This window comes from Prionailurus viverrinus, chromosome E1, assembly GCF_022837055.1.
Source record: "Prionailurus viverrinus isolate Anna chromosome E1, UM_Priviv_1.0, whole genome shotgun sequence".
Classification (NCBI taxonomy): Eukaryota; Metazoa; Chordata; class Mammalia; order Carnivora; family Felidae; genus Prionailurus; species Prionailurus viverrinus.
Window position 1 is genome coordinate 18,174,487 of NC_062574.1, and position 27,750 is coordinate 18,202,236.

Below are 27,750 nucleotides of genomic sequence, written 5' to 3' on the forward strand. Positions count from 1 at the left end.
GGCTTTTTAAAAAAGGGGACGCTGGGCGCAGGCGCAGAATCGTCCAGCCATCTGCCTCGCGCCGGCCCCGACGCGCACGCGCATGGAGGGGCGCGCGAGCCCCCCGGACGAGGCCCGCGGCCGCCCCGCGGCGGCCGTGGTGTGCCGCGGCCCCGTGGAGCCGCTTATATTCCTCGCCAACTTCGCTTTGGTCCTGCAGGGCCCGCTCACCACGCAGTACTTGTGGCACCGCTTCAGTGCCGACCTCGGCTACAATGGCACCCGCGACAGGGGCAGCTGCAGCAACCACAGCGCGGACCCCATCATGAAGGTAGCGGCGCCGGAGGGGCGCGGAGCGTGGCACCGGGTGGGCCCCGGGCTGGAGCGCTGGGCAGCCGATGGGGCGGGGCCTGCGTCTGGGTCCGGGCAAGCTGCGGGGGCGGGGGGTGGGTGGGTATGGAGGTTGGGTAGTGGGCGGGGCCAGAGCCTAGTTGGCGCCGGACCGACCCCTGCAGTGTGGGGGGTGCTTAAAGTTCCTCTAGGTAGAGCAAGGCCGGGAGGATTAGCAAAGGGAGTAAAAGTAAGGGCCTGGGACCGTAGTCCATTCCACTTAACCCAGCACCGGTTCTCTGAGGTTTAGGGCTCCAAAGATAGTCCCCATCCCCGTCTCTCCCAGGATGGTGATGGTTGGGAGTTGGGCAACCCAGAGTGAGGAACAGCACCCTGGTAAGATTCATGTCCCCACAGGAAGTGGAGACCCTCACCTCCCACTGGACCCTCTACATGAACCTGGGCGGCTTCCTTGTGGGGCTCTTCTCATTCACCCTGCTGGGTGCCTGGAGTGACTGTGTGGGCCGCCGTCCACTGCTGGTGCTGGCCTCCCTGGGTCTATTGCTGCAGGCCCTGGTGTCCATCTTTGTCGTGCAGCTGCAACTCCACGTCGGCTACTTCGTGCTGGGCCGCATCCTTTGCGCTCTCTTTGGGGACTTCAGTGGCCTCCTGGCTGCTGGCTTTGCCTCCGTGGCAGATGTCAGCTCCAGCCGCAGCCGCACCATGCGAATGGCCCTGCTGGAATCGTGCATCGGGGTGGCGGGGATGTTGGCGAGCCTTCTCGGGGGCCACTGGCTCCGGGCCCAGGGTTACGCCAACCCCTTCTGGCTGGCCTTGGCCTTGTTGATAGCCATGACTCTCTATGCAGCATTCTGCTTTGGTGAGACGGTGAAGGAGCCAACGCCTGCCCGGCTCTTCACGCTCCGTCACCACCGATCCATTGTCCGGCTCTACGTGACTGCCGCCCCAGAGAAGTCCAGGAGGCATTTAGCCCTGTATTCCTTGGCCATCTTCATGGTGGTCACTGTGCACTTTGGGGCCCAGGACATCCTGACCCTCTATGAACTGAGCAAACCCCTCTGCTGGGACTCCAAGCTGATCGGCTACGGTTCTGCAGCTCAGCACCTCCCGTACCTCACCAGCCTGCTGGGCCTGCGGCTTCTGCAGCACTGCCTGGCTGACGCCTGGGTGGCCGAGATTGGCCTGGCCTTCAACATTCTGGGGATGGTGGTCTTTGCGTTTGCTACCATCACACCCCTCATGTTCACAGGTAAAATGCGTGGGCTTGGGGACAGTGTGTCCCAGAGGCACTGGGTGAAAACTGGGGGTCAGACACTCCCTGCCCCTGCAGGTTCAGGCCTGTGTCTGGAAACATTGTTGTGCTCCTTGCCTGCACTGGAGGACAGACGAAGAAACTTCATAAAAATGCCATCTTTGTCAAATGGAGAAGACAGACCTTCAGTAGCCTCAGTAGTTAATCCACATTATCAACTATAAATTGTTGTTCGTAAGATGGAACAAAAGACAAAAGTATGGCTCATAGGCTAATTGCTTCACTTCTTGGCCTCCCACAGCCGGTATTTATGGTGTTCTTAAGCAAAGTCCATGCCACTAATGCCGTAATACTCACTTCTCTGATAAGAATCACAGGCCCTACCTCGGTATCTTTGGTCAGCTTCTTTGGGTTTTTTAAAAAGCCAGTCTTCTCAGACCACAGATAACAGATTTCTGCCTGCGTTAGTTCTTTTTCTTGTTCCTCTTTTTTTTTTTTTTTTTTTTGGTAGGAGAGGGGTAGCTGGAAATGAGGAAGTTAACTTTTTTAAAGGAACAGATTAGGGGTGCCTGGGTGGCTCAGTCAGTTACACACTTGCCTCTTGGTTTCGGCTCAGGTCATGATCTCTCGGTTCATGAGATGGAGCTTCGTGTAGGGCTCTGCACTGACAGTGTGGAGCCTGCTTGGGATTCTCTCTCTCTCTCTCTCTCTCTCTCCCTCTCCCTCTCCCTCTCCCTCTCCCTCTCTCCCTCTCTGCCCCTCCCCAACTTGTGTGCACACATGCTCCCTCTCTCTCTCTCTCTCTCTCTCTCATACTCTCAAAATAAATAAACCTTAAAAAAATAAAATAAAGGAACAGATTAATTTTGATAGAGTCCTAAAATACGTTGTTTACAAAGTCAGCCGACCAGTAATCACTGATTTCTTAACTTGGCTGCTTGCCTGGAGAGCGAGGCCGAAGGGGACCGGGGACCTTCCTCTCCTGCCCACAGCATCTCCCCTGGCCTCAGTGCTGGGCTCAGTGCCCTCAGGGGTGCAGAGATGATGAAGTTACTGTCATTGCTCTGGGGAGCCTCAGCAGAGTGGGGTCCGAGGGCCTGACACCTAAACGGGCCCTGGGTTGCCTCATAAACCCACTTTGGAGGATCTACTGTCTTCTAGGAGGCAACAGTCCCACAGGGAGAGAAATCGTTATGGAAGAAGCAGTGTGAGCTTATGAGTAACAGATACAAAGGGAAAAAGAACTTGCATTTGCTGTGTATCCTCCACAAATGTTACCTCATGTACCGTTTCCTGGGGCTGCTGTAACAAATGACCACAAACTGGATGGCTTAAGACCATGGAAATTTATTCTGGCACAGTTCTGGAGGCCAGAAGTCAAGCATCAGTATCACTGGGGTCAAAATCAAGGGGACAGCAGGGCCACGCTCCTGGCTGCTTCCAGCTCCAGAGTCTCCCAGAGGGAATCTCCCTTGCTTCTTCCAGCTTCCAGTGGCTGCTGGAGTTCCTGGCTTGTGGCCATGTCACCTTAGTCTCTGTCTTAGTGGTGACATGGTCTCTTCCTCTTCCATGTGCCTTCTCTGTTCCGTGTCACATCTCCCTCTGTTTCCCTCATCTAAGGATTCGTGTGATTGTATTTAGGGCCCAGTCTGGTAATCCTGGAAAAATCCCTTCATCTCAAGATCCGTAACTTAAACATGTCTTCAGAGACCCATTTTCCAAATAAGGCAACATTTACAAATTTCAGGGATTCGGCCCTGAAATCTTAGGGGGCCTTCTATACCCCAGAACCATCCTGTGAGGAGGGCTTTGTTATCCTTTCACAGATAGGAGTCATGTCCAAGGCCACACAGTTAGGAAGCGATGGTGTCAGGTTTAGAACTCGGGGCCGACTCCAAAGCCCATGCTTGTTTTCTGGACCATGCCATCTCCCTTCTAAGTGCAAGATGGTTGGGTGATGCCTGCTGCGACCACAAGAGGTGTTGCGACAAGAACGCAATTGGTGGGGAATCAGCATTCACTCATGAAACAGGTAGCAGGTAGGTCAAGCTTTGAGAAAGGTAGTCTCCCTTCCTCCTTGCTCACTGTCTCCATCACCAGTAAGGAAGTCCTTCCTGTGTCCAACCTGAGTCCCACATGAGGTATGTATAGGAGTTCTGCTACATAGGGTGCTTGGGTGCTCCTCTCCCTGACTCCATTTCCTTGATGATTGTTTCTTTCTCTGCAGGGTATGGGCTCCTGTTCCTGTCATTGGTTACCACACCCATCATCCGGGCCAAGCTCTCCAAGCTGGTGGGCGAGTCAGAGCAGGGTGAGTGTCAGGGTCACCCTGTATCTGGTCCCTCATACCCAGTGTTGCCTGAACTGGGCAGAGGGCAGCTGTGAGCCGGGAGGCTGCGTACCTTCCTCCCCTCCACCCAGGAGACGTTAGTAGCCGAGACAAATGCACTTGTGTCAAATTGCCTGGGATTGGCAGAGGGCCACAGTGCCTTGGATTTTCAGATCACAGGGTTGGAATTTGCAGTTCGCGGAGCACACTTGTTCCTTCAGGTAAATCCCAAGTGCAGGATTTACTCTCCAGAACTCAGCTTTTCCAGCTGCAGAATGAATGAGATGATGTTTCACTAGGGTCAGTGTGTAAGCTTAGAGGAAGCAGACAACCTTTCGATATTTCCTTGTCCCCGAGTGACAGTTGAAGAAGCAGAGACCCAGAGGGTTAAATTGGGTCACACAAAGTCACTCAGTAAGTGGTGGAGCTGGGATGCAAACCTGGGTCTGTTTTAAAGAGCAGCAGGTCTTGGGATGTGGTTTGGGTCCTGACTCTGGTACCACTGGCTGTGAGATCTTGGGCAGGTCCCTTTCTGTCTCTGCACCCGTTCTCTCCTCTGTTACATGAGCGGTTTGCTCTTGATGACAAGGGCCTTCCAGCTCTTGACGGTCAGACAGAGTTCAAACTCAACTTCTCTTGGGTTGTTGCTCATTTTGCAAAATTTGGGTTCTGCTGGCATATCTATAAAGAATAGCCTCAGGCCTCTGGGTCCTTAGACCCTAGTCTGGAAACATCTGGCTCATGCACTTTTCCCCATCTGCCCTGGAAGGAGGATCTGGTGCCATATGTAGCCCAGTAGAGGTTTGTTTTCTTGCCTCCCAAAACCCATGTACCTTCATTCATTCACTCAGTAAGCTTTTTTTCTAGCACCTTCACTGTGCCCTGAGATGCCAAGGGGAACAGGAGAGAAGAACAGCACTTACTAACTTACTACCTCCAGGGGGCCTGTGCTGGATACTTTACGTGTGAATTTAATGTTGCCAGCAGTCTATGAAAAATAGGTATTAGCCTTATTTAACAGAAGGGGAACAGAAACCCAGAAGGATAAGCAGCTGATCCAGTGATCACACAGACAATAAGTGTTAGAACTGGGAATTAACCCAGCAATTAATCTCAAACAGGAGATGATTTCAAAAGGAGACAAACCAAAAACCACTTTATCAGGCTTTTTGGTAGAAGATATCACATGTACTTTTAATACATGGATTTAATGCCAGCCATTTGTTCTGTAGTCCCATGCGCGAAGTGCTTTCTGTGCATGACCTCCCTGAATCCTTACCACAACACATGATGTAGGATTTATTGTTGAGGAAGATGAGACTCAGAGAGGTTAAGTGACTTGGCCCAGGTCACACAACAGCGAGCTAGGGGTGCTAGGATTTGAATCTAGGCCTTTCAGACCTCAGTGTGTGATGTTTATTTCTTCGCAGGTGCTCTCTTTTCTGCTGTGGCCTGCGTCAATGGCTTGGCCATGCTGATGGCTTCTGGCATTTTCAACTCGCTCTACCCGGCCACCCTGAACTTTATGAAGGGGTTCCCCTTCCTCCTGGGAGCTGGTCTCCTCTTCATCCCGGCCATTCTGATTGGGTAATGTAGGGCTCTGACCCATGCTCATAATGCTTTATCCCAAAGTTGTCCTCTTTCTCCTCCTCCCAACCAGAACACTCCTGGAACCATTCTGCTTGATTCTTGCCTTGCAGACAGCTGCTTTAATCATCTGAGAACGATTGCCCAAGGGCAAGGCAGAGGGGCAGCAGAGGAAGGGTCAGGCTAACACTGCTTGTTGGCAAGGCTGTGTTCTCTCCCTCAGCTCCCCCGGTCCTCCATTACCATTTTGCAGGTGGAAATATGGTGGCAGAAATGTTCTAAAGGGAAGCCTGGAAACTTCCTCAGCTAGTTATGTCTGGGCCACAGGCTAGCCTGAACTACTGACTTCCTCCCCCATAGCCATAAGAGTTGCTTTCCAGAGTCCTGTGTCTCTGTACATTGCCTTGTCTTCCTCCTCCCCACTGTGGGAGAAAGACCTATACCGGCCCACCCAATAAGGCCTTGATACATCTTGTCACATCTCTTAAGAGTTGAGGGTGTCCCCCCATGTCAAATCTGAATCCTTTCTCTGGTCTCTCACAGGGTGCTGGAAAAGGCTAATCCTCGTCCTGAATTCCAGCAGTTTCCTCAGAGCCCCTGATCTGCCTGGACCCGAGGACAGAGGGCAGTGGGAGCAAAGTGAACACTAACTAGCTGAAAGCATGCGTCTGGCTCCCAGCAACGCCAGCACCACCCCGCAAAGGGCAAGTGTCTGCCTTGGAAAAAGTGGTCAAGCTACACTGCTGTGCCAGCCTGTGACTCTAATCTAGAATTGTAACCCACACAGCCCCACTCCAGGAGGCAGCGGGGGAGCCATCTGGACTGTTTACCCTTGATGCCATCAGTCGTATAGAACCCTCCAGGGGAGAGGAGAGGTCCCTAATGCAGGTGAAGCCTCAGGGACCAGTTGAAGCATGAGGGCTGGCATCTGTGCTTCCAGCCCACACTGCACCGCTCACAGGGCTCAGTTCCTGGTGTGCAGCCACCAGTCACTTCTGGGGTTGGATGCGATTCTGAGGGGAGGGGGGTGGGAGGGGCTGGGTCCCTTCTGGAAAGTGCTGCTGTCTCTGGCTGGAATCCATCCTCTGGGCTTCACAGTGCCAATCACAATAAATCCATATAATCACACTGAAGTGAACCTTCTGGCCCCCAAGGCATTGGGCTGTGGGGCTCTCTGCTTTCCTGTTCCTGGCCTGCCCACCATAGGTCAGATAGCAGCCTCTGGGCTGGGCAGGAGTCCCTGAGCTGCCATGGGATTGTACTGGGCATGGCCAGCCCCCCGCCTCCCCCTCCATCTGACTGCTCATTCTCTTCCCCTGAGCTGCGGGGCAGAGGCCTGCCAGACTTGCATCAGGCTCGTGGGGAGATCCGGGCAGGAGTCCATTCCTGAGGGTCAGGGATCCAGTCCCTGAAGGCACCTGTACTGGTCGACCCGGCTGTACCAGCCCAAGCAGGGTCAGGTTTTGTCACTGCTCAGCCCTCCAGCACTCTTGTTGCCACCCATTTCAGCAGGGCCATCCTTTATCTGTAGGTCAATAGGAACCTGGAGATGTGACTCCTCGATGTGATCCAGGGGCCCCAGCTTCTCAGAGAATGAGGGGCTTGTTTCTAGGGTGTTAGGAAAGCCTGGACCGGAAGCTGGAAGTCAGAACTGGATTCAGTATCCAGGCACCAGCTTTGATGAGAGCTGCAAGCCCCTGCACAGACCAGAGCAGGTGGCACTTGACTGCAGGCGTGCATTGGCCACAGTGCTTGGCTCCTGCTACCCTCATTCTCTGTCCCCTGCCCCAGAAATCACAGGTGAAGCGGGAGGGGGGGCGGGTGCAGCAGGTCAGCTGTGGCATCTGTAGCCTGGGCCTGTTTCCAGATTCCCATCTCACCGTCTCTGTCCTTGGAAGACCAAAGCAAGGAGAGGGCCTTCCACTGACTATCCCAGCATGAGGCAGTGAGGAGGGTCAGGAAGAGGCTCTGGGCTGGTCTCAGGCCTGGGCTCTACTCTGGGCACTGCCTCTGGCTTGCTTGTGATCATGAGCAAGCCCTCCTATGTAGGTCTAGATCAGCAATGCCCCAAATTATCTGATTGCCGGTGGACAAGTTAGGAAACACTAGATTAGATAATGTTGTGAGACCTTTCCCACCTCCTACATGCTAAAATGAGATTCCTCTTCATTGGCATGCAGTCCTTAGTCCCTGGGGAGGGGTGGGGTGAGGTGGGTAGGGACCTAGCTGATGCCCAGCCAAGCGGAAAAGCCCAACCCTGCAGACCTGCGTCAGAGCAGGCTTGGGGGAAAGCCTATTTCCCAGCCCTCTGTTTCAGGACCAGCTCCATGGGGCCAGGCCCAGGTGGAAGACGAGGGCCAGGTGCCTGTCCTGGCTGTAACCCGTGGAGTGTTGGTCATGGCAGGAGAGGCAGTCCACTGAACACACTGGCCTGGCTGGGGGGTCATCACCTGGGCTGCTCTGGTGGGATTGGCGGCTGGGCTCTGATTCCCCAGAGACAGGATGGGGCAGCAGTCGAGGGTGTCCAGACAGCCCGCAACCTCTCTGAATACTGCCCACAGGGCACCTCAGGACGGGGTGGGATTGGTGGGGACAAAGAGAAAGTTTCTCCTGGAGGGTAGTCATCCCACTGTATTGTTACTGTCTCTGCTCTGCAAAGGCAGCGTCCAGTCTGCCTCAGTCACCACCACACCCAGGGCCTGGCACTGAAGGGCACTCGTGTGGCATGAAGGCATCAAGAGCGGTGGAGGCCAGAGCTGGGGCCAGGACCCGCTAAAGACAGTGCCTCCTGCAGGAGGGGGAGTGGAAGGAACGAGTCCCAAGCCTGAAGACCTTTGACTTTCTGATGATGTGGCTCAAGAGCTACACCCGGCCAGCACCGGTGGGAGGTGGTTCTGGAAGCTGAGGCAGCCTGGTGTGAACTCACTGCCCCGGGGAGGGAAGAGGCAGGGCAGGCTCTAGCTGACCCTATTAGCTGAAGCCTGGGTTTACTGGGGGGAGGATACTTTTTTGCTCTCCTACCCTAGTGGAGAAGGGGGCTGAGGGACATTCCTGCTCATTTATTTCTGTACAGCTCCTGGGTCAGCCTTTCTTGGTGCAAACCTGTCTCCCCCTGCTAGCCTCTTGGGGCAAAGGAGAAGCCAGCTGTCAGTCCGAAGCCCTGCCCGGGGCACAACCTCCAGGATGATTCTCAGGACAGGCAGTGGACGGAGCACCAGGCGGCCAGGTCTGGATCGTGGGGCTGCCACTAATGATTTGGGAAATGGCACGTCATTCTCTTCCTTATCTGTAAAATGGAGATAATACCGGGGAGGGTTGCTCCGGTGGTTCTGGGAAATGGCAAATGTTTGTGAGGGATTTGTGTTTTAGAGCCTTGCTAGTTCAAGTGGGTCATTCCTTGACCACCGCATCCACTCACCTGGGAATTAGTGAGAAATGCAGAAACCCAGGCCCTGCCCAGGTCTCCTGAATGCAATTTTAGCAAAATTCCCGGGGGAGATTCAACTGCACTTCTTGCCCTTCTTCAGGATCTTGCCTCTCCACGTGTTGCTGCAGGTTCTGCCCAGGCTATTGCCGCTGCTGCAGAGTGCTGCCTCCCCCGGCCTCCCCCTGAGCATGTGGGTGGGCGAGGGGCCAGGGAAGCCAGCTGAGCCAGGCCAGCAGGAACCTGAGGCACGGCAACAAGGCTAAGTAGGGTGGCTAGCTGCCCACTGAGATGGCCTCGGCTGCCCAGGCCCAAGCAGGGGACTCCTTTGCACCACTGGGTGCAGCGAAACTGGCCGTAGCCACAGACCAGCCAGAGTGAGGGCAGGTTCAGCCCAACCCTGACCTTGGATGTGGCTAAGGGGGCTGCACCTCAGAAAGGCTGAGACGGGACTTGGGACCAGGCCAGGCCAGCTAAGGACACTGAGTGGTTACAGGTCAAGGCCACAGGGTGGCAGGAAGTGGTGAGAGCCAGGCATGATTTAGGCGGAGAGCCATCGCTGGACCCTCGTGCTGGCTGGCTGCTGGGCCCAGGCCCTGGGTTAGCTGAGAAGGTGGGCATGGCCCTAACCCTTGTCAGAGACTGCCTGCCTTCCCCCTATGCAAGCTGGCTGCTGCTGTCAGGGCAGGACGGGGCGTAGTGTGCTATGAACCCTCAATCTCCAGTGCCTTTCCCACACCGGAGATAGAAAACCTGGTGGCAGGGCCTGGGGGGGGGGGGGGGTGTCTGACCCTTACCACCCCCAGTGCCTGGCTTCCCTTCCCTTTCCAGACACTGAGGAGGCTGGGTTTGAGGTGGCCCATGAGGGTGGGGAGAGAGGGAAAGTCATTTCCTGAGAAGGGCCCAGGCTGAGGGAGGCCGGTTTGAGGAGCTGCTTCTTCAGGAGGGACGACGGAAATGGGGGGCACGGCAGGGCTTAGGAACGAAGGACTGGTTAAGTTGGGCCCATGGGTGCAGCACCCTCCAAACTGGTGTCAGAACCTGCAGATGAGTCCCGGGAGGAACGGCCCTGCAGGAAGCGGATGATCTTCTCTATTGTGGCCTCTTGGTACTCGTGGGACCACCTGTGGGCACAGAGGCTGGTGGGTCAGAGGGCCTGCTGGAGGGAGCTGCTGGCTGGGGGCTGGATACCCGCCCCCCTCCTCACTTGATGCCATTGAAGGTGAGCACAGCCTGCATGTCCTCGGGCAGGTCCTGGGGCTCTGGCCACTCGAAGCCATCAATGACGGGCACAATGTTCTTGCCGTAGCTCAAAGCAGTCACGATCTCCTGGAGAAAGAAAAGAGGGGAGGAGGAAAGAGACACAGGTCCCCATCTAGGGACCTGGGAGGCCAGGCAGACGCTGGGAGGGCCAACCACCCAAGGCCAAGCCTGGGGTGGGGTCCTGGTGCTGAAGTCTACCTTGACTTCTCCCTCACCACTTGTGGTATATATTTGGTCTTTGCCCCAGATCCTTGATATAGAGCTCTTGAAACCCTGGGAATCCCCAGATGACTGGAGGATGGGTTGGGGGTGCCTAGACAGCTTCTGGATGGGGACTGGTTGCCAGGAAGACCAAGCTATGTTGAAAAGGTTGGAACTTTTAAGTACCCAACAAACATTCACACACATACACACACACACACACACACACACACACACTGCCTAGGAGGGGAGAGGGGCAGAGATTGAGTTCACTTGCCAGTGGCCAATGACTTAATCATGCCCACATAATGAAACTCCGTAAAACCCCCCAAGGATGAGATGGGTTGGTGAACACATCTAGGTGTTGAGAGGGTGGCCTGGAGAGGGCATGGGAGCTCTGGGCCTCCCCTGCCCATGCCCGCATGCCCTGTACCTTGCCCTAGGCCTCTCTCACATTTGGATGTTCCTGAGTCGTATCCTCTACAATGAACCAGTAATAGTTGAGTCCTTTCTGAGTTCTGCATGTCATTCTAGCAAATTATTGAACTGGTCGGGGGAGGGATGTGTATGTCCCGGGAACTCCTGAATTGGTAGTCAAGTCAGACAAATGCGGGTAGCCTGGGAACCCAGGACTTTCAACTGGCATCTGAAGTGAGGGCAGACTTGTGGGGCAGAGTCCTTAACCCTCTGGAGTCTGACACTTGCTCTGGGTAAGTCAACATCAGAATTGAACTGAATTGTGGAACACCCAGTTGGTGTTGGCAAATTGCAAGAATTGGTTTGTTGGTGTTAGAAAAAACCGACACGATTTGGTGTCAGAAGAAAAACACGACCCGCTGCAGCCAAACTGATCTGTCACCAGCCCTGGCAATTTGTACTTCTTACTTTTTTCTCAAATCCACCCACTTTTCTCTTCTTCCACCCCACCACCACCCTGCTCCAACCCCCCTCATCTTTATCCCCTCCCAGGTCTCTCCTCATCCACTCTTGCCCCCTCTAACTTGTTCTCTGCGTTGCCCTTTCACCTGGCTGCTGTTTGCAAAATGCAAATCTGATCATGTCATCCCCTGCTTAAAACTCTTCAGGATTTTACATGGCTCTTAGAATAAAATTCAAACTCCTTAATGTGGTCTGAAGGCCCTGTGTGGTTGACCACAGCTCACTTCTCAGACTCTACCCCTGTACTGTTCTCCCAGCCACACAGATCTTGTAGCCCCTTAGATTTGCCATCCTCCCTCCCTGCACAGGGCCTTTGCACATGCTGTTTCCTCAGTCTGGAATGCTCTTCCCTGCCCCTTCCCCTAACTAATGCCTACTCATTTTTCTGATCTGAGCTCAATCCATACTTTCCCAGGGAAGTTTTCCCTCACTTCTCTGACTAGGCCAGTTCTCCCTATTGTAGGCTCTTGTAATAGGCCCTTCGGCATATGCTACAGTTGCAAACTTAAATTAGTTAATGAGTGATTTGCTTAATACCTGTCGTCCCCACATGTCTGGTTTTTACCCATCTTACATCTCAGCATCTTTCACAAAGCCTCGCCCATAGTCAGCCCTTGCCAAATACTGGCTGGATGGTTGGAAGGAAGGAAGGAGGGAAGGCAGGAAGGAAGGAAGGAGGGAAGGAAGGAAGGAAGGAAAGAAAGAAAGAAAGAAAGAAAGAGAAAACAAGCAAGCAAAAGAGAGAAAGAAAGAGAAAGAGAAGAAAGAAAGAAGGAAGGCAGGCAGGCAGACTGAATGGTTAGAATGAAGGAAGGAAGGAAGGGAAAGAAAGGAAGAAAGAAAGAAAGAAAAAAGGAAGGAAGAGGAAGGAAGGAAGAAAAATAAATAACATAGCATAGCAGTTGGGGACTGAACTCTGGAATCATCAGATGGGGGTTCACATCGAATCTCTGACACAGGCTTTGTGGCCTGAGGCAAACAACAGGCTCTCAAAGCCTCTGTTTTCTCATATATAAAATAAGGTTCAAAATAGGGTTCATGACAGTCCCTGTCTGGTGGGATGGTTGGGGATACCTGCAATGTCCCACGACAAGTGGTTAGAACAGTGCCCAGCATGCAGTGGGTGCTTAATAAATAATAGGTGTTATTATTTCCTCCTCTGTAAAGGAGAATAATAAACCTACTTCACAAGGTTGTTCTGAGGATATTACTTACTATTAATGGGTGCTCTGGTAAGTGCTTATTGAATGTTTTTCTCCTTTCAAGGGAGAACCTCAGGGATTGGCCTTTTTTGAGTGCAGTTCACTTGTGGTTTTCCATATTGATTACTCACTAAATGTGGCTTCAGGGAAAGAAATTTTAAAACCAGAGGCAATCAAGCACTAACAACAACCAAGGAAGGCTGATGGAGCCTTTGGGACTGGTCCAGTGCAAAGGCTTCCGCCACCCCGCCTGCCTCCTCCCTCCTTACAATCTGCTGGGACAAGGCTGGATGTCCAGTACCCTTGTGGAGCAGAGCCTTCCTGGGGAAAGAACCTGAGGAGCTTCGACCTTGGTTGGCTTTGGGGGAACCTCTCCATTTTATGAATGAGAAGCGGGAAGCCCAGAGAAGGGAAGGGACTTGCTCCCAAGTCACACAGATGCCCAGACCAGGAGGGGCCAGGTCTCTGAATCAAGCCTTCAAATTCCAAGTCCAGGGCTCTTTCAACCAAGCCCTCTGCCTCTCTGCTGAGGACCTGTATGAATTCAGACCCTGAAGAAATTTATTTGGGAGCCTTTAGACATTTGTTTTATCCAAAATTACACACAACTGAAGACAGCACACTGCTCATGGCACAGATTCAGAGTCTGGCCAAGAGAGGAATAATGGCTTGTTCAAGGTCACCCAGCAGGTTCAGAACGAAAACTTGATTAGAGTTGACCTGGTAAACCTGGTGGACATGTCTGCTTTTCCCAGTAATCTCAGCTCCACCTGTGTAATCTTTGATTCAATCACTCCATAAACTCAAGAGCCTACTTTGCAGCTTGCGTGGTTGTGGGCATTGGGGATATGGAGTAAACACGGCAAGGTCTGAACTCCCATGGAGCAGGCCACCTGCCACCTAAGCCGGGCCATCAACCATGATCCTCCAGGCGTCTCTTTGGCCCAACACCAAACCAAGCCCAATACTCAGCCCCTAAGACATGGCTTCTGGGGCCTGACCCTCTTCCCCACTGTCAGTCTGGATGCACTCTGGTGTCAGAGCCTTCTCCCAACAACCCCTGGCCTGGCATCACTGCCCTCAGGGGATCCCTCTTCCCTGTGCTTTAAACATGGGTCTTCTCCTGGCCTTTAGGTACTCTGCAAACTGGTTCTGTAGTTCTTATCCAGCCAGTGGTGTACTGGTCAATGTTTAACAATGAGCTCTCTGGGAGGCGGGGGGTGGGGGGGGGGGGGGACAATCAACCAAATAAAACCCTGATTCGTAGTGTTTATCAACTTCCTTAGTGTCAATGCTCCCACCGTGGCTGATTTCGAGCTACCAACACGACGTCACTGAACGTGGAGTTGGGAAGAGATGCAGACAATCATTTCTGGTGCCGGCTGAACCCAGCCCTATCCCACCACCTCCCCTCACACCCTCTCAGATCTGTGCCATGGAACGCAGTCAGGTCCTGGGAAAGAGCGTGGGCTTTGGAGTCGGACAGATGGAGTTCAGAGCCCAGCTTTTCTGATTTCAACACCAGTGTGGTCATGGGAAAAAATACTGTACCTCTCTGAGTCTCCGTTTCTTCATCTGTAAGCAGTTACCAGTGATGCACCTTCCTCACCCCCACTTTTGTTCTTTTGCTCACGCAGTTCTCCTGCCTGGGATGCCTTCTCTCCCACTCACCTAAATTCTTAAGACTCTTCTCAAATTCTGCCTCTTCCATGAAGCCTTCCCTGGTTACTCTGGCCCTTAATGTTTTCTCCCTTCTCCATACTCCTATGGCCAGTAGGAGGTTCACCTACCTAGCTTAGCACTGATACCATCCTACATATGATCTGGTCGTTCTGGGCATATTTTTGTCTTCTTAGCTGTTTTAGGACAAGGGCTCCATCTCAGATGACTGCTTTATCTCTCAGCCCAGGCCCCCAGTTCCTACTCACTGATTAATTATTAATAACCTGCAGATGTGATATGGATCCATCCCTCCATTCTACAAGTATTTAATAAGTTTCTACCATGTGTCAGGCACTGAAAATACGACGGTACTAATTAAACAGTGGTAGTACTCATAATAATTGCAATAATAATTGCTACCATTATAAAGCAATTACTATAGAGCTAGGCATTCTGCTGAGCACTTCACACATTTTAGCTCTTTTAATTTTTATAACAACATCCTAGGGAGTTAGAGACTACACTTATCCCACTTTCCAGTAACAAACACGAAGCTCACTGGGATTAAGTAACTTGTCCAAGGCCAGAGCCAGCATTCAAACTCAGCTTTGTGCTCTTCATGATTCCGCTGCGTCTGGCACTAGGCCCTCTGGCCCCTCTCCCCTCACAGAGGTTATTTTTCAAAGCATTTTCATCCTTCCCACAACAATCCTACAAGGCGAAGGACACAGAGAAGTTATCCCCGTTTTCTAAATGAGGAAACTGAGACTCAGAGAGCCTGAGTGACTTGCTAACGACCAATTACAGTCAGAGCTGTGGCTCCTGACTTCCGGCTGGGCCATGGAGGTTGCTGATGGACGCAGGGGAGGAGGAACGGGAGGAGGACCTTGTGCCCTGGACACAGGCCAGGGCTGGGACCACAGAGGCCAGCGCCTACCTTGTGCACCCAGTCCTTGCAGTCGTGGTCCTGCATGCACTTGTCCAGTGCCCCAGCTGACAGCACCAGCACGAAGTTGCGGGCACCTATGACACTCTGGATGAGCTTGTCCTCGAACTTGCCTGCTTCCAGCTTCTCCACATCAATGAAGACACTGAAGCCGTGCAGCTGCAGGTGCACCTTCAGGAGGCTGTAAAGAGGTCCCGTGTCACTGCCTTGGCCTTGCCCCGAGGCCCCAGCCTGCCCGCCTGCCCACCCCTTCTCACCTGGCCAGCTGGGAGCCTGAGTTCCGGCGGTAGCTGATGAAGACATCTGGGATGTCCCCACTGGGCTTGCAGCCAGTGCAGGGCAGCGGGGAGTGTAGCATTTCTGAAGCAGACAAGAGACAGCTTGGTTCACCATGAGGTACATCATCCCCTGCACACCCGCCTTCTCAGCCCGGCCCAACCCCGCCCAGCCCAGGCAGGGTGGCTTGCTTCAAAAAAGGGTCACTGAGATAGCGAGATGGGCCTACGGGAAGGAGGGCTGCTAACTCTTAGTGAGCGCGTCTCAGGAGGCGGGCGTTGTGTTTTAGGGACGTGGATTTGCACCTCCAGCCCTGCCCTCTCTCCGGAGCTTCAGACCTACACGGCCAGCTGCCCCCACACACGACAAACCCAATACGTCCCAAGTCCTCCCCGGGACCCTCCCTTCCTAGTTCCCACCACAGCCAGCACCTGGGTATTGGCCTGAACCCCTACCTCTCACTCATTCATTCAACAAGTATTTGCTAAGCATTTACTGTATGCCTGGCACTATCCCTTGTGCTTGGGCTACTGCAGTGAATAGAACAGACAAGTCAGTCTTCACAACCCCTGACTCCGAGCTCTGTATCCTTCCTACTTCCCAGGGCCCCCCTGATGTCCAGGCTCCCAACTCCGCCTTCTCGGTGGTCTCCCCAAATCCACACTTACTCGGTCTAATCTGTTTGTACAGCAACCAGAGGGATTTTTCTAAAATCTAAGTCTGAGTGTGTCATTGCCCCCACTTAAAAAAACGTGCACGGCTCTTTTTAAAAAACGTGTAAGCTATCTTTGCAGTAGGACTTCCCTGTTTTTAAAAAACGAAATCTTAGGGTTTTATTGGATGCTGCGGTGTAAAAATAATAAAGGCTTGATCTGCTTTAGTTAAATTTGCTGAATGCAAAGAATCCATCTTCATGTAATATTCGGCCCTAACACTCACAGACAGCATTTGTTTATGAAGCAGAAAGACAGAGGCTCAAATCCCAGTTCTGTTATTTTAAGGGCTTTGAGATATGTATTTGGGATTTCCCAAGGGATAACGTTGGGAAATGTATTTAAATTCTTTAAAACTTTAGTTTCATCATCTTTTCAGTTAACACCCTCAAGGACCATGTTCATCTTGGATTACGATGGTAGTTACACATATAAGCATTTTTCAAAACTCTTCAAATTGGACACTATTTTTTCTTTTTTCTTTTTTTTTTTTTTTTTTCAGGAAGCTCCACTCCCAGTGTGGGACCCAATGCCAGGCTTGAACTCAATGACCCTGAGATCAAGACCTGAGCTAAGATAAAGAGTTGGATGCTCAACCTACTGAGCCACCCGGGAGCCCTGAAATTGGACACTTTTAAGTTATACCTCTTTTATTACTTCCAATTTTTTTTTAAAGTTGATTTAAAAAATTAACACCCACTGCGCAGAATGGATGTAGAGATTAATGAGATAATATCTGTTTAAAACCTAGTACATACAACAATTGACGATAAATATCAGCTAAATAGTAAATTAGCAAATCAAAGTAGTAAGTGAAAAGGGTTGCTAGAGCCCTAGAATCCATTCTGCCCTCATGACCTCCCCAGAGCACCTCCAGAACCCATCCTCTGCAGGCTGCTGGCTAGTGGCATAAGCCTCCCTCCCCATGTGACCCCCTCCTTCTTGTCTTACCTCCACATTTGCATATCTGCTCCCTCCTCCTGAGCTGCTCTTTCTGCTGCACCCCCCTCCCCAATACATCCTTCAAGACCTGGTCAGACATCCTCTAAATGCCCAGACCTGGGTGGACAGCCAGCGCTTCCTCGCAGCCCCCACTGGAATCCCGGACATGCTTCCTACTGTGGTCACCGACCTGCTTATACACCTGACTTACTTCCACCCCCCGCCCCCCCCCCCCCCCCGACTCAGCTCAGACTGGGAACTTCTTGAGGGCAAAGTGCAGCATATTGGTCTTTGCATCCTCGGAATCCAGTCTGGCACCGGGGATGTGTTCAGACCATCTACCGTGTGTCTCCCCTCGCCCTGCAGGGCTGGGCTAGGCAGGGGTAGGGGCCCGGGTGGGCAGGCTGACCTCTGGCGGCCGTGAGGATGCGGGCGCGGTGCACGCCCAGGCTGATGCCGCAGTCCTCCAGGAGCTGTTGCTCAGACACGCGGTGCAGCAGGGAGCGGTCCAGGCCGCAGCTGACCAGGCCGTACGTGTACTGGCGGAAGCGCGGGTCCAGGCTGCCCAGCCAGTCGGCCAGGTTGCTGCGGTCGCACGTAGCGTAGTTGGCGAAGGTCTTGAGCTCCGTGAGCTCCCTAAAGAATCTGCACCCCGGGGGAGAAGAGGACGCTGAGGTCCTAACCTGGGACTGGCTAGTGGCGGAGGGCGACGGCTGGCAGGCAGGAGGCTCCGTACCTTTTGCGGGTGATGCCCGATTTCATGCCCAGGTCGGTCTGGAGCTCTTCCTCCGTGAGTCGCAGAAGCAGGTCACCATCCACCTGCTGCTCCTGAGGGAGGGGTCAGATGTAAGGAAGGGCTCTCCTCCTCAGCCCTTGGACCCCAAGCATAACATGCAAGGAAAGGGAACTGTAGAAGGCGATGGGTGAGGCGGATGGGACTCGGAGCCGAGTGACCCCGAAAGTGGCTGAGTACAGACTCCCATCCCCAATATGGCCCCCTGGCGCCGCGGGCATGCAGGCGGAAAAGGGGACCGGTGGCCTCTGTGCAGGGCGCCCCTAGCGGCCGCGCGCCTTTGGGATGCGCCGCTCTACCCGGAAGCTCTCGCAGTAGTGGGAGAAGCCGATCTGCTGCAGCCACGTCTGGACCTCGGCCTCCTTCCAGCTGGCCACGCAGGGCAGAATGGGCCGCGGCACCTCCTCGCCCAGCAGACGTAGCGCACGCTTGGCCAGCGCCGACGTGGTGCCGTTGGTGGAATAGGAAACCAGGCGTTTCAGGCTCTGGATGGCTCCGATGTCGCTGAATACCTAGGGAGGGATGGGGAGAGGGTGTCTTGGGTCCACCAGCTCGCCAGCCATCCCCAAACGTGCCCAGTCCCTCCCTTCCCCTCTTCTCAGCGCTGAAACTCCCATCATCCACCCTAGCCCTGCCTGCATCCAATATATCACCTAGTTCTGTGGATTCTGCCTCCTGAAGCTCTCTCAACTCTTGACCTCATGTCTCCTCTCTAACAGCTTCCATCTCCCTGGGATGAAGTCTGAGCTGTCAGTGTGGAGGCCGGGCCTGGCACAGTGTAGCCCCTGCCCACCATTCTCAGCTCAACTGCCCTTTCACAATCCCACACTTGGCTGACACCCACCCACTAAGGCTCTCCAATCTCTGGGCTCAGTCATGGCTTTCCCAGACCCTTAGTTCTTCCGGCCTGCTTGTGGGAATCCTAGTCATCCATCGGAATTCAAATTGATTAGCACCCCCTCCATGCAGCCTACTTTGATTTACCCACAGTTTGGCCCATACCTCCAATTAGACCTTGTACTCTACATGCCACTGTTGTTAATAGATAATGCACCTTCCACTGGATGATAAGCTGACGTCATGTTTTAGTCACCTTTGGAGTCCTGTACCTGGCACATTGCAGGTGGCTGACGATCTCTTTACTGAACTGCATTCACTTGGCCTTGTTGGAAAGGGGGTGCCATAGCTGGTGGTCATGCCTGCTGCCCAGACCCAATCCTTGGGGCCTCACTCCCTACTTCCCTTCAAGTCCCTTCTCCCAAAGCAGAATGACCTGATTTATAAAGCCAGTCCTCCCATGGCCCACCTCTGGGGCATAGAGGGGAAAATCAGAAGCTTCTAGAACCCCAGACCCTGGAAGAGGCCTCCAAGAACCCCCCAACACAACAGTCTCTTTTTAATCTGTGGGGACACACACAATAGGTGACAATGATCTGAGACACTCTCCTCTGAGCAGCCCAGATGACAGCTGTGGTACAGACAGGATGGCCCACCCTGTGCCCACAACTCCCTTACACCAGCTGTCACCAACTCCAACCCCCCAGAGGAATGCAAAGGAGGAGAGGGGTGTTGTAGGGATAATTTTGATTCTCCAATATTTAAAAAACAAAAACACAAACTTCTGATAATTTAGCTATTAGGAGCTTCACATGCAGGAAAGAAACTGCTGCCGTGGTTCGCTTTCTCAGTTTTCCAGGATAAAAAAGAAGCATAGAGAGGCCCAGAAAGGGGAAGCCAGCTAGCCAAGGTCACACAGCAAGTTAAAGCAGAGGGCAAAAGCTTCAGATCAGGCCCTAGGCATAGGGAGCTCTTGGGACACAGGTGGGAGCTATCTGGCCAACGCACTGATGTTCTGCCCCGCCAAGCCCCTGTCTCTGCATTCCCTCTCCTTCCTGCACTCCACACCCATGTGACAAAATGGCCCACTGAGGTACCCCAGCTGGTCATCGTTCATGCACTCCAAGCCCAACCTGTCCCAGTGAACTCACTTTCTTCCCCTCCCCCCCCCCCCCCCCACAACCTCTCTCCAGTTACCCTTAATTCAGTACCAGGTGCCACCAGGCACCCAGCTGTCTGTGTCCAAAGCCAGGAGTCATCCTCAGCTCTTCCCTCTCCTTCACCGCTCCCCCCACCCCCCGCCCCAAGTCCTAATTCTATCTCTTCAGCCCCTCTGAGATCTGTCTGCTTTGCTCTGCCTCTGCTGTCATGCCCCAGCCCACCTTCCCAACTGTCCCCATCATGGCCTCCTATCCGGCTCCCTTGCCTCTGACCTCACCCTTGCCAATTCCATCTCTACAATTGCAGCCAGGATAATCTGTGTGAAATGCATGTTTCCTGCTGAAAATCCTTGCTTTTGCCTTCAAGGCCAGAATGACTGGTCTCTCATCCTTCTCCTTGCTTCACCTAACTCTTAACATGTACTTCAAGTCCCTGTCACTCCCTCTGGGAAGCTGGTCCAGACTCTCTCTAACCCCGGTCCTCCCCCTCACCCCACACCCACCTTAGTCTTGCCCTGCAGGCTCTTGATGGCCGCTTCAGCACAGAGGTAGAAAGCCCCGATGCACTGGGCCTCCAAGCGCGACGAATCCAGCAGCGGCACGAGGCGCTGCAGGTCGTCGGGCCCGCGTCCCTGGCTCGTGTCACTGGCATCCACCAGGCAGCGGGCGAAGCGACCGGGGTCTAGCGAGGCCACGAGCGGCTCCACGAGCGCCAGGGTGCCGGAGCGCTCCACCTCCCGCTCCACCTCCTTGTTGGTTGCCAGCACCGCCACCGCGAGGCAGGCGTGCAGCCGCAGCAGCTCGTCCTCTTTGGAGAAGGCGAGCGGGAAGAGCCACTCTGCAGCGCGCTTCTCCACCATGCGCCTCTGCGCCGCCTGGCCCCCGTGCAGCGCGCAGTTGCCCAGCGCCAGCGCGCAGTGGCGGAGCAGCGCCGGGTCCGTGCGGCGGCACCAGTACAGCACCGCGTCCAGGCCACCGGCCGCCACCAGCCGCTGGCACGTCTCTTCCGAGTGCTTGAACATGTGCTCCAAGATGCCTGCCACGCTCCGCGCCAGCTCCACCGGCTCACGCTCTTTTGCCAAATTCAGGATCACGCCCAACCCGATGCGCGCCACGCGGTCCCTGCCGAGAAAAAGTGGCACTGGGACGGTGGAGTGGCGGCGGTCCCGGGGAGGGGGGTGGCTTGTCCCCTGGGGGCCACGGTCTGGTCACTTAACCTCTCTGGCCTCACTAGTGTCATATAGGACATGAGGGAGAGCATTATCCTCCCTGCCTCTGCCTTTCATCTCCTGTCTGGGGAGGAGCAGATTTCTCGGATTATAAGGATGCTCCATCCTGGCCGCCCCATCTCCTCCCTTACCACTGCCTCCTCCCCTGCAGTGCATGTAGCCGTTAAGGACCCTAACTCTGGAGAAGATTCCCTGGGTCCTGGTTTCTTCTAGAAAGTTGTGGGGCCTTGAGTGCCTTCCTTTATCTTTCTACCTCTGTTCCTCATCTCATAAATAAAAGGAATACCTACCCCATAGGGTCATTATGAGAACGAATGTGATAATCCACGTAAAGTGCTCTGCACAGTGCCTGGCACATACGGAAGACTCACTAGACGTTAACTTGTCATCAGTTGAAGTATCACTTGAAGTTCAGCACTCTTAGCCTTGCCCTCAAACCTTTCTCTTCACTCCATGCAGTGTGACTGGGGGGTATTTATTCATTCACTCAACTGATGTTTATTGAGGAGCTACTGTGTGCCAGGCTGCGCTAGAGGCTAATTAACAGTGCTTAGAACTTACACACAGCTAATATGGAGACAAACAATAAGCAGGTGAACAATGAATGAACAGGTTGATACTGATGTGGCCGTAATGCTAGCAAAACCGGGTGATGTAATGGATAGTGCATGGGTGGAGGGATATGTCTGAGGAGGTGACATCAGAGAGTTCAGTATCTGGAGACTCCTGCCTGAAAGTGTCTGGGAAAAGAGCATGACAGGCAGAGCGAGCAGCGAGGACAAAAGCCCTGAGGGCTGGGGAATTTGGCATGTTTGAGGAATAGAAAGAAGGCCAGAGAGATCTGCAATGTTTATAACTGACAAGGAAGAAAACAAAATCAGCAAGGATTCATATATAGAATATATAAATATTCACATCAACAAGAAAAAGGCAGCAAATTCAATAGGGAATGGCAAAGGATATAAATGGCAATTTATAAAAGAGAAAATCCAAAGTGTTAACAAACAAAATAATTTGTAATCCTTAGTAATCAGAGAAGTGAAAATTAAATCAGCTATCACATGGGGGCGCTGGAGTGGCTCACTCGATTGAGCGTCTGACTCTTGATTTCAGCTCAGGTCCTGATCCCAGGGTTGTGGGATTGAGCCCTGTGGAGCTCTGCACTGAGCCTCCTTGGGATTCTCTTGCTCTCTCCCTCTCCCCAATGCACATGAGCACACTTTCCCTCTCTCTAAAATATAAACAAACAAATAAATAAAAATCACCTATCACTTTACACCTATTGGATAGGCAAAAGGCAAAGCTGGGTAACACAGGTTGATGAGGTGTGGGGCCATGAACATGCTGACGCTCTCTGGGTGGAGGTGCACACTAGGGCAGTCAACTTGGAAAACAGGCTGGGATGCATGGTGAAATTAAGGAGATATACATCCTACAAGCCAGGAATTGGAGCTCTTGAGCTTACAGCCAAAGAAATTATCACAGTCCACAAAAGTCTGTGGAAAAGGTTCACTGCAGGATTGTTTTTGGTGGGGGAAGATGGCAGCAGGCTGGTGTCAAGCCTTGGAGAGTGGAGAGGTAACACGGGCAGGTGACCACTCTGGAGGACTATGGAGCAGTTACAAGTGACTGAACAGATGATAAAACAACAATATTAAAAACATATTAATGAGTGGGTGAAAGTAAGAAATGAAATGTGCTTTGTAACACAACACTATTTGGGTAAACTAAAAATACGTGAACACCAAACAAGAAAATAAAGATTTTACCAGGATAAGGATAGAAAGATATGCATTAAATATACTGAATGGGTGCCTATGGCATTAAATCAGAAAAATGGTGGGACAGGGGTACCTAGCTGGCTCAGTCGGTGGCGCATGAGACTCTTGATCTCGGGGTTGTGAGTTTGAATCCCACGTTGGGAGCAGAGATTACTTAAAAATAAAATCTAGGAAAGAAAGAAAGAAAGAAAGAAAGTAAGAAAGAAAGAAAGAAAGAAAGAGAAAGGAAAAGTAAAGGAAGGAAGGAAGGAAGGAAGGAAGAAAGGTAGGTAGTGGGACATTAATGAAGAGGAGAAGGGAAGATTGTGGAGACTGTATTCTAGGCACGTATGTATACAAAGGCTAGGAGGTATCTGAGAACTGGTGCACTTGGGGACCTGTCCCCACTGCAGCCACACTGAAGTGAAGCCATTTCTAGTGGCTGAGGTGGAAGTTTCAAGGTGGGAGGGAGTAGGGAGAGTGGTGGGGGCCTTCTGAAGCATCTAGAGGCATTTGTGAAGTGCACATCTTGATCAAAAATGGGGAGCCACGGAAAGGCTTCAGGAAGGGGAGTGGTCTGCTCTTGCTTGGGTTGCATAGTTGCATAGGAAACTCACTCTGGCTGCTATAGGGAGGAAGGATCCCACGGAGGGAGCCTGGATGCCAGCAGGGCAGGCAGGAGAGTTGCCACACTCCAGGCAGAGGTGAGAGTTTTCTGTTTTCCTGACCTCCACAAATGATGTCCTCCACAAGTGACATGACCCCCGAAGTTTCCAGCCATGGAGTCCTTGCCCCATGAGCACCACAATGACCACAGTGCTTGTGACTTTGTGTCCATTGCAGGTCCCAGCTGAACCCCTAACATGGCATAAGGCCAACACAACTTTGCTCAGAGGATGATCAGAGGTCATGATCCTTGATCTCTACTTTGTGCTTCCAGAACAATCTGACTACATAAACTCTGAGAATATCAGGACCAGAGTGTGTCTAAGCAGTCATCTAATCCAACATCTTCATTTCCTGAGAACCACTGAAGAGAAAGTCTTGCTCAGGAACATCAATCCAGAGAGAGGACTTCATTCTGAGTCTCTTAATTCCCAGCCCTCCCCTTTCCCTATGCACTTGACACCCTCAGAGAACTTGAACTGTGTGCTTGTTGTGAGAACTATTGACTCAGATCCCAGCTTCTGCAGCCCCAGAGGCTGTGGTTCAAATCCCAGCTCCAAAGGAGGGCAGAAATTGTACACATACACAGACACACATACAAGCAGGTATATATAATATACATATGTGTGTAGATCCTTGTAAATGCACAGAATTTCTCTGGAAGGACATACTGTGCAAGAAACTTGTTTTGCTTCCTGGTTTGTCTCTAGGGAGGGGGTCTGGGTAGAAAGTGTGTATCTTTTTGCATCTTTGCACTTTTTGAATTTATATGCAATAGCTTTCTGGGTTTTGTGGGGTTTTTTTTTTTGAGTTTATTTATTTATTTTGAGAGAGAGAGAGAGTGCAAGCTGGGAGGGGCAGAGAGAGAGAAAGAGAGAGAGAGAGAGAGAGAGAGAGAGAGAGAGAGAGAGAGAGAACCCAAGCAGGTTCCCCCTGTCAATGCAGAGCCCCGTGCGGGGCTCGAACTCACAAACCGTGAGATCATGACCTGAGCTGAGATCAAGAGTCAGAGGTTTAAATGACAGCCACTCAGGCACTCCCGATTTTTTTTTTTTTTTTAAAGACATGTCTCCTCCCTTATTTACTGTGTATTTCTGGGAAAGCCATTTAACCTGAGTTAAGCCATTTAACCTAATTATGGTCCCCTGAAGGGGCTACACTGTAAATTGCAAAGGCTAGCAGTCACACCCTCACTGGGTGTCATGGGACCAAGTTCAAAAGTTCCTCCGCTGTTGGGCTTTTCTTGGCATTTGGGAGTGAGGGACACTGTGATGGAGGCTCCCAGGCAGTGGGTGTGGCAGCACTATGGGAAGAAGGGAATGGGAAAAGGAGTGTGTGCATTGATTGAGGAACTTTCTTTAAGAGGAGGTTGGTTGATGAAGGAAGGGCAAGATTTCATAAATTCAAATTCTCAGTGTATCATCTCTCAAAACTTCGAGGGTGACAGGACGTGCTAGACGCTGTCCTTGGTCCTGAAGGGTTGTCAGCACCACCACGTTGTTTCCTGAGACCAGGAGTTAGTAATTCTAAACCAGGGGAGTGTTGTTAGTTTCAACCTTTAAAAACGCCAGTGCAATTTGCATCTTGCAGCCCTCCTCTTCCTCGGGTGTTGGCTGCACCCACTCCCCAAGAGTTCTCATTATAGCTGCCACATCTCACATATCAGACCTACAGGGTACACCCGCCAACCTGTGTGCACCACATCCAGTGAGCACCCACTCCGTTTGCTAGCCCTCCAAATTCAACTGATGTTAGATGGGAAATCAATGACTTTCTGAGCAAGCAGAACCCTAACTTGCTCTCCCAGCTTAACTTGCTTCATTCGTGGACTGTACTATTTCCACCATCCACAAAGTTATTTTTCATTTTTGAAAATGGCAAGGAAAGCACCTCTAACCCGTGGCCTCACACTTGTGACAGCTGCATGAGTTCAAAGTGACCCTTGCAAGACCCTTCTACACCTGAGAGGCCTGAGAATTCAGCATGAGACTGCTGCGTGACAGTTTGGTCTGCTCTGACATCAGATGAGAGAGAAAATGAGTGCGAGGGTCCTCATAGTCCGGGGGAGATCCCAAGAGGCAGACAAGAGAGTCGCAGCCAGGCCTCAGTGGGACCCCACCTACTGGATCTTAGCACTATGGGGGGGGGGGCAGAGAACACATACTCTAGCCCCTGCCTAGCTCTGCCCCTGTTTCCTCTTCTCTCGCCCATTCATCCCAGTAGAAAACCTTCTGTTCCCCATTAGCAGCTGCAGAATGAGATCATGTCTGGCCTGTTACATGGGCCAAAATGAAGAGGGAGGAAGCAGGTGGTGGATTGGGGGTGGCACGAAGGGGGCGAGTAACCCTTAGGTCAGCACTCATTTCAGCAATCATTTCTCCTCCTCCTACCCCATTTCCTGAGCACTGTTTTCTCTTCCTTTCTCAGTGGCAGAGTGAAGGTAGCAAAGAAGGGCATCTGGGCCTGCGGGGAGGAGGTCTGTGGGGTTTAGAGGGCACTGGCAGCTCCATGCTGAACCAGGAACAGATTCCTGTCCAACTACTCTATTCTTCCTCTCCCTGTCTCATTCCGCACGTCACCAGTCTGGGGAGTGAATCCTGGCTGCACTATTAGTTTACCTGTTGTGGCAAATCATTAAACTTTCCGAAGTCTCATTTGCCTCATTTGTGAAATGGACACGCTGGTCCCCAGAGGGGGTGTAGTACAGGGATTTGGTGAGGTGAGGGAGAAAAAGGCACAGAGAGTGGCACGAGAGACCCGGGCTGTCGACCACACTTGCTGCCCCACGGCACCCCGCGCTCTCCCCTCAGCCCGTGAGCACCCTACCGGTTCTCAGCCACCAGGATCTGCTCCAGCAGGCGGGCGGCCTGCACGCGCGTCTCCAGCTCCGGCGCCTGCAGCAGTCGCAGCAGCAGGTCGAGGCCGCCGTCCAGGCGGATGGCGTCGCACAGACCCTGGGCTACTTCTCGGCCCACGGCCGGCAGCAGCCAGGCCTCCTCCACTAGTTGGAAGACCTCGGCCAGGCCGGCGCCCACGGCCCGCGCGCCCCCCGCCTGCTTCAGCTCAGACAGCGCCTGCTGCAGCTCGGGCAGCGCGCGCTCCAGGGCGCCCTGCACCTCGGCGCCCGCCCCGGGCGACACCTCGCGGGGCCCGCGGCCGCCCGCGGTCCACCATGGGCCCGCACCGCCGCCCCCGTCTGGCCCCGGCACCGCTAGACGCTCAGAGCCTGGCCTTGGGCCCGACATGGTGAAGAAGCGGCACAGCTTATAAGCGGAGAGGAGCAGCGTCAGGACCATGGGCGCGGGGCTGCGGGGTACATCCCCGGTCCGGAGGGGCGGGGCCGGGCGGAGCGCCCCGGAACTTGGGAAGAGGAGGACAGGAGATGGGGACCAGGTAGAAGGTGCAGGAGAGAGGGATGGATAAAAGGGTACCAGGCAGGGGCGCTGGCCAGAAGTTTGGGGGAGGGGCGAGGGCGGGATCTGGAAAGGAGCTTTTGGGTAAAAGTATGCAGGCTCAGATGTAGAGGGTGGGAAGGAGGAGCCAGAGGGGAGCGAGGGATGGACCCAGACGTCAGCAGGCCTGGGAGGCAGCAACAAGAACAAAGCGCGGCTCCAGCCAGAAGATGCTCTGCAGCAGCCCCGCCTCGGACAAGCCGCAGCAAGGGAGCTGACACTCCGCCCCTCGGTCACGTGGGACTCCTCCCTTGCCGCCTGCGTAGCCTCGCACCCGAGCTTCCCCGGCCACGCCCACGCCCTGCGCGGGGGTGGGCGAGGCGACTAGGTGAAGAGGGTGCAGAGCGATAGGACAGCCTCACTATCCCACAACGCACCCCCCCCCCCCCCCCGCCGACCCCGTGCCCCCGACACTGCAACGAGAAGGCAACACCGTGGAGCGTGCGCCCTGCCCTAACTGTGGTCAAATCAACCATAATAACGATTCGGTACAACTCTCGAGACCCTTTGGGCCCGTTTCTCAAGCCTTGCAACATGCCTTAGGGGGTCGAGATTAGTGTTCCCATTTAACAGCTGAACCGACTGAAGCTCATAGAAAAGAGATTCCCCCAAGTCACCCACCTCTCTGGTTACGGAAGAGAAAAATTCAGTTGGAAACTCAGAATCATTTCTTGCAGGTAGTGGGAGGGTTTCAGGAAGCCTGTGGACCCCAACCCTTGGCACAAAATCAGGCGTTCTGTGCCAGGGGCGTTTTCTGGAAAGAGGGATGCTACTTCTCAAGAGAGTC

General features: G+C 53.2%; 2 protein-coding genes across 2 annotated transcripts; one reads left to right on the forward strand and one right to left on the reverse strand.

Annotated features, from left to right (window-relative positions):
• On the forward strand, nt 1-6,626 carry SLC46A1 (solute carrier family 46 member 1). The gene is made up of 5 exons (XM_047833801.1): nt 1-310; nt 727-1,579; nt 3,810-3,893; nt 5,342-5,498; nt 6,042-6,626. Exons 1-5 carry the CDS (start codon nt 83-85, stop codon nt 6,097-6,099), a joined length of 1,380 nt encoding a protein of 459 aa, XP_047689757.1. The 5' UTR covers nt 1-82; the 3' UTR covers nt 6,100-6,626.
• SARM1 (sterile alpha and TIR motif containing 1) lies at nt 2,910-27,052 on the reverse strand. Its single transcript, XM_047833798.1, has 9 exons — nt 26,338-27,052; nt 20,360-20,978; nt 18,159-18,371; nt 17,803-17,894; nt 17,476-17,711; nt 15,393-15,495; nt 15,127-15,316; nt 10,130-10,251; nt 2,910-10,046 (listed from the first exon to the last, which is right to left on the reverse strand). Exons 1-9 carry the CDS (start codon nt 26,805-26,807, stop codon nt 9,917-9,919), a joined length of 2,175 nt encoding a protein of 724 aa, XP_047689754.1. The 5' UTR covers nt 26,808-27,052; the 3' UTR covers nt 2,910-9,916.
• Between the last annotated feature and the right edge of the window lie 698 nt (nt 27,053-27,750).

Bases quoted from the DNA above. Each gene is read 5' to 3' on its own strand.
- SARM1 (XM_047833798.1), bottom strand. From the start codon at position 26,807: ATGGTCCTGACGCTGCTCCTCTCCGCTTATAAGCTGTGCCGCTTCTTC. The intron at 20,979-26,337 runs GTAGGGTGCTCA...TTTTCTCGGCAG, and splicing joins ATCCTGGTGGCTGAGAACCG to GGACCGCGTGGCGCGCATCG. The intron at 10,252-15,126 runs GTAGGCGCTGGC...TTCTTTCTCCAG, and splicing joins GCAAGGACTGGGTGCACAAG to GAGATCGTGACTGCTTTGAG.
- SLC46A1 (XM_047833801.1), top strand. From the start codon at position 83: ATGGAGGGGCGCGCGAGCCCCCCGGACGAGGCCCGCGGCCGCCCCGCG. The intron at 311-726 runs GTAGCGGCGCCG...ATGTCCCCACAG, and splicing joins GCGCGGACCCCATCATGAAG to GAAGTGGAGACCCTCACCTC. The intron at 3,894-5,341 runs GTGAGTGTCAGG...ATTTCTTCGCAG, and splicing joins GGTGGGCGAGTCAGAGCAGG to GTGCTCTCTTTTCTGCTGTG.